This window comes from Myotis brandtii, unplaced genomic scaffold (genome assembly GCF_000412655.1).
Source record: "Myotis brandtii unplaced genomic scaffold, ASM41265v1 scaffold888, whole genome shotgun sequence".
NCBI lineage: Eukaryota > Metazoa > Chordata > Mammalia > Chiroptera > Vespertilionidae > Myotis > Myotis brandtii.
Window position 1 is genome coordinate 914,697 of NW_005371636.1, and position 5,379 is coordinate 920,075.

Genomic DNA, 5,379 nt, shown 5'->3' on the forward strand with positions numbered 1-5,379 from the left:
CCCCCACACACGGCACCCCCACCTCGCACGCCCCCCACCGCCGAGAAGGCCCGACACTGTGCCCGCGACACTCACCGCCCGCTTTCCCGGTGCCCACAATTTGAATGGGCGCTCCGCCTTCTGATTGGCTACTGGAAGCCGCGTTCTGATTGGCTGCTGGGCGTCGCGTTCTGATAGCGGCTACGGCCGTGTCGTCGCCGCCTTCTAATTGGCTGCACGGTGTGGCATTCGGATTGGCTGCTGGGCGCCGCACTACGATTTGCGCGCTGACGTCGCGCCGGTCCCGCCTCCTGATTGGCTGCTGGACGTCGCGTCGGCGCCACGCCTTAGCTCCGCCTTCTGATTGGCTACTGGAAACCGCGTTCTGATTGGCTGCTGGGCGTCGCGTTCTGATTAGCGGCTGCGGCCGCGTCGGCGCCGCCTTCTAATTGGCTGCAGGGTGTGGCATTCGGATTGGCTGCTGGGTGCCGCACTACGATTTGCGCGCTGACGTCGCGTCGGCCCCGCCTTCTGATTGGCTGCTGGACGTCGCGTCGGCGCCACGCCTTGGCTTCCTCCCGCCCCTCCCGGAAGCGCCGATGGCTGGGTCTCGGGGAATCGGAACGCTAGACCCTGGGGCAGTGACACTCGTCCTTCAGGGTAAGCGCGGAGTCCGTCCACCGTCAAAGTGGCTGTTTGTCCCCGATTGGTCATCGCTGCGCTTTTCTAGTGTTTCGGAGGCAGAGCGCGGCGATCGGAACGGACTGAATGTTTTACCTTGAGTTTGTTTCGCTTAATTCTGAAAACCCCCAACTGGGACAGGTCTCCAAGCCCAGCGAGGAGGGAACGCCAGATGCTCCCACGCGGGCTGTGGACCCGAGCAGCGGGCAGCTCAGAGCTCTGTGCCCGCATCGCATTCAGGCCCCGCTGCCGGGACCGCAGCTGTGCACGATGCCCGCGTTTCCAAACCTGCTCCGAACTGGACTCCTCCGAGTAGGAGTTCCTTGAAGGACTGATCAACCCTGCATGGGGCGCCCGGCCGGTGTGGCTCAGTGGCTTGAGCATGGACCTATGAGCCAGGAGGTCACGGTTCGATTCGGGGGTTGTGGGCTCCATCCCCAGTGTGGGGCGTGCAGGAGGCAGCCGATCCATGATCCTCTCTCATCATAGATGTTTCTATCTCTCTCTCCCTCTCCTTCCTCTTTGAAATCAATAAAAATATTTAAACAAAACAAAACAAAAACCTACGTATCACTAAAATCACTTTACCTCTCTGAGCCTTGGTTTCTGTGCTTGTAATATGAGATAAAACATCAACGATTGCTGGAAAATTCAAGTTAGAGAATACTTTGGAAATGGTTTTTAAAATGTGACTGGTTACTGTCAATATAATTGACACATGTTTTCACTGTATACAGTACAGGCAACTGTCAAGTATTTGTGAGAGTTGCGGTAGCCGATGTGTATGAAAGTGCGAGCATGTTGCATGAGACGGGACTCCATAAATGAACGATCTCAGAAACCAACTGCATCTGCAGTCGGCTAGGAATCCTACGGATAATTTTCCCTTAGTTTCCGATCTCATTCACCACCAGATGCCCACTCCCCTTTGGTTGAGCCCCTCCCTAGCTCTGGCCTCGGAGAAACAGGCCCCACACCTGCATTCTGGCCTCAGCTTCCCCCTTCCCGGGGACCTTCCTCCATCAAAATATTCCTCTTCCCTCTTCACTGTCCCAAATAATCCAGTTATTCTGAAAATAAAAGCACGTCTTTTTTTAAAAATCCACCAGAGGGAGACAAACTGAAAGAAAACACATGAAAGGAGGTCAGAGGAGGCCTGGCTGGTCTGGCTCAGTGGTTGAGCATCAACCTATGAACCAGGAGGTCACAGTTCAATTCCTGGTTGAGGCACATGCCCTGGGTGTGGGCTCCATCCCCGGTGGGAAGTGGGGGTAGCATGCAGGAGGCAGCCGATCCATGATTCTCCCTCATCATTGGTGTTTCTCTCTCCCTCTCCCTTCCTCTCTGAAATCAATAAAAATAATTTTTTTAAAGAAGTGATGCAAGCCCATTGGAAGCCTTTTAGATTAGGTTAAGGTTCACAGAAAAACCTCCACTCGGGCCAGTTAACAGTCCCTGGGGACAGAGATTTATTATAAATTACTCAATGTCATAGTTTTTAAATCGTTAAAACGTGGGCTGTATCATCCTGCTTTGTAGGAGTTTGTGTTGCGTTGCATTTTTTACTGCCGTGTCTTTGGTTCGAGCCACTGCCCTGGGCAGCCGCCTCGACAAGAGACTCCTCTGGTTCTCAAATTCCTGCAAGAGTTAAGCACAAAGGCCGTTTTAAATTGGGCAGATCTTGTGTTTTCTTTCTAAATTCGAACACGTGTTGGGCCAGGAGCCTTGGGAGTATGGGCGCCTGCACGTTGCGGTCTGATCAGCTGATGAAATCTTTAAGAATTTCATCGTGACCACTCGGTGATGCAACCTAAATCCATTGAGCAAGTCTGCCCGTCATTTGAACAGAGGCCGTCCCAGGAACCTCGTAATCCCTTTTTAATATAGAAAGAGGAGAGCTCGGGGATTAGTACCTGTTCCAGACGCTCTTTCCTCTTTGAATCACGCTGGGTTCATTCCAGAGAAGATTAGGAGGAGTCAAAAAACCATTGTCAGCCCCAGGGCCTACTGGGTAACCTATTTATACATCAAGGAAGCTCTAGGGTTCAGTGAGGATGGAGAGAACCGTCCCCCGGGGTTCTGAGCAAGCCCTGAGACCCTCATCATGACAGGAACAGGACCCATCACCTCTCTGCTCCAGGAGATCCCACCCGGCCGGTGTGGCTCAGTGGTTTAGCTTCAACCTATGAACCAGGAGGTCACGGTTTGATTCCCGCTCAGGGCACATGCCCGGGTTGCGGGCTCCATCCCCAGTGGGGGGCGTGCAGGAGGCAGCCGGTCAGGATTCCCTCTCATCATTGATGTTTCTATCTTCCTCTCTGAAATCAACCCTATATCATAAAAGCCCAGCGACCATAACGGCGTAACGACCAGATCGACCAGTCACTATGAGGCGCATTGACCACCTCTCGGTCCCTCCCCCCATCCTGCAGGCTCCGATCGCTGTATGGCCAACGGGGAGCCACAGGGAACCGGGATGGGTGGTGGCGGGGCGGGACTGGGGACTGGCGAGTGGACAGAAGATGGCCCTGATCCCAGGCTGGGCCGAGGGACCCTACCTGTGCATGATTTCGTGCACCAGGCCTCTAGTACAAATATATTTTAAACAAAAAAAGAGTGGTCGTTGTGGCCAAGCCCCAGGCCCTCTCCTCCCCCGCATGGTCAGCGGTTCCATGAAGGCTCCATTTAAACGTGTTAGAGATTCGGCTTCCATGCGGGGCCTTCCAGCTTGTGAGGCTGCGTGTCAGTAGCCCCGTTTCTGCCCGTTTCCCTAGACGGCTCAGAGCTGTAGTCATCTGCCCATTCCTGGAATGTGGCACCCGATACTCCGCGTCCTCACAGGCTCATCCGAAACCCTACCTTCTCACCTGAGGACACCAGGGACTCAATGCTCCCATTGTGCCCAAGGTGCCCGCCCGGGGTAATTAGGAGGGTGCACCGCCCGCAGGGGGGCTGGGAGCGGGCAGCGTGGGGTGCCTGCCTGTGCTCCCCGCCTGTGCTCCCCGACTCCCCACTCTGCACAGGACACTGGGGGGGGAGGGCTCACGGTCACAGAGTTCTCCCTTTTTATCTTCTCTTAAAATATTTTTTTTATTGATTTCAGAGAGGAAGGGAGAGAGAGAGAGAGAGAGAAACATCCATGATGAGAGAGAATCGCGGATCGGCTGCCTCCTGCATGCCCCTCACTGGGGACGGAGCCAACAACCCGGGCATGTGCCCTGACCGGGAATCGAAACATGACCTCCTGGTTCCTAGGTCAATGCTCACTGAGCCACGCCAGCCGAGCTGTAAATTGCTCCTTGTAAACATATCTAAATGGTAAACGCCTGCCTCTACTTCTGGGCCATTCTGTGCAACGAGGCTGCACATGCCGCACGTTGTAGCAGGTGCCTGTACGGCAGGTCCTGGCGGGACGGACACGACCGCTCACCTAATTATCCCTGGTTGGTTTCGGGCGGCGGCCCGGCCGGCGGGGTCACACTCAGGGAGCCTCGCCGACAACAAAAGGGCCCTATCTCCCCGGAGTCGGCTTACTGGCGGCCGCCAGGACAGCCACCTTGAATGACCTGCCACCTCCCGTACCAGGCCTGCCTCCCTGTGAGCAAACGCCGTGTCCACTGCGGTCAGCAGGAAGCATAAAGGCGACAGGGGGGTGTCGGCGTGAGTGCCACCACCTGAGTGCACAACCTGCCAAAGACGACGGTATCTTTTTCTTAATTTATTGATTGACGCCAGAGAGGAAGGGCGAGGGAGTGAGAGAGAGAGAAACATCAGTGATGAGAAAGAATCATGGATCGGCTGCCTCCTGCACGCCCCACACTGGGGACGGAGCCCACAACCCGGGGGTGTGCCCTGACCGGGAATCGAAACGTGACCTCCTGGTTCATTGGTCAACGCTCAAACACTGAGCTACTGTGACCAGGCAGAAATTTTTTTTAATTCCATTTTATTGTTACAAGTATTATAGATGTCCCCTTCCCCCCCCCCTTAAAAAATATAAATACATAAATAAAAAGAAATATTTGTCTAAACCTCCCCCAAATTTTTTTTTCCATTTTTATTTCATGTCCTCGTCCTGGTTGCTCAAACCGCGCATCCTAATGTACAGAACGTCCCCGGATCGGAGCGTCCAGGCGGCGCGGCGCGTCACTTCTGCGCGGTGCTCTTGTCGTGCCTCCGGATGATGTCCATGAGGTTGGCGCCCGTGACCAGCGGGTTCGGGGCCTGCCGGTCCCCCTGCTGCTCCCGCCGCTGCTGGTCGCGCAGGTACGGGGAGTTGAGCAGCTGCGGCGGCAGGAGGGTCCCCGTGGGCTTCACCCTCTTGGCCACGTCCCAGAAGAGCCGCTTGGAGTTGTTGTTAATGAAGGTGATTGCCGTGCCCTTCTGGCCGAGCCTCCCCACGCGGCCGACCTGGAGCGGGAGGCAGAGGGGGGTTTCAGGATGGTCCCCGTGACACCCCAACGCCCCGAGGAAGGAGCGGAGGACCCGGGTGTGAAGACGCTTGCCCGGGACCAACGGTCGTTCCGAGAGCAGCTGCTGGAATTGGTCTCACGTTATATTTGTGAAATCGGTCTAGCCCAGTGATGGCGAACCTTTTGAGCTCGGCGTGTCAGCATTTTGAAAAACCCTAACTTAACTCTGGTGCCATGTCACATATAGAAATTTTTTTATCTTTGCAACCATAGTAAAACAAAGACTTATATTTTTGATATTTATTTT

At 55.0% G+C, this 5,379-nt stretch overlaps 1 protein-coding gene across 3 annotated transcripts in view; it reads right to left on the reverse strand.

Moving 5' to 3' along the window:
• Window positions 1-4,702: 4,702 nt before the first annotated feature.
• The window catches only part of DDX59 (DEAD (Asp-Glu-Ala-Asp) box polypeptide 59), a 9,479-nt gene continuing 8,802 nt past the window's right edge, over window positions 4,703-5,379 (reverse strand). For all 3 annotated transcript variants that reach the window (XM_014532367.1, XM_014532368.1, XM_005884998.2), the window contains one exon: window positions 4,703-5,070. In XM_014532367.1, coding sequence (XP_014387853.1) covers window positions 4,807-5,070 — 264 coding nt within the window. In that variant the 3' untranslated portion in view covers window positions 4,703-4,806. The remainder of the gene's footprint in view (window positions 5,071-5,379) is intronic.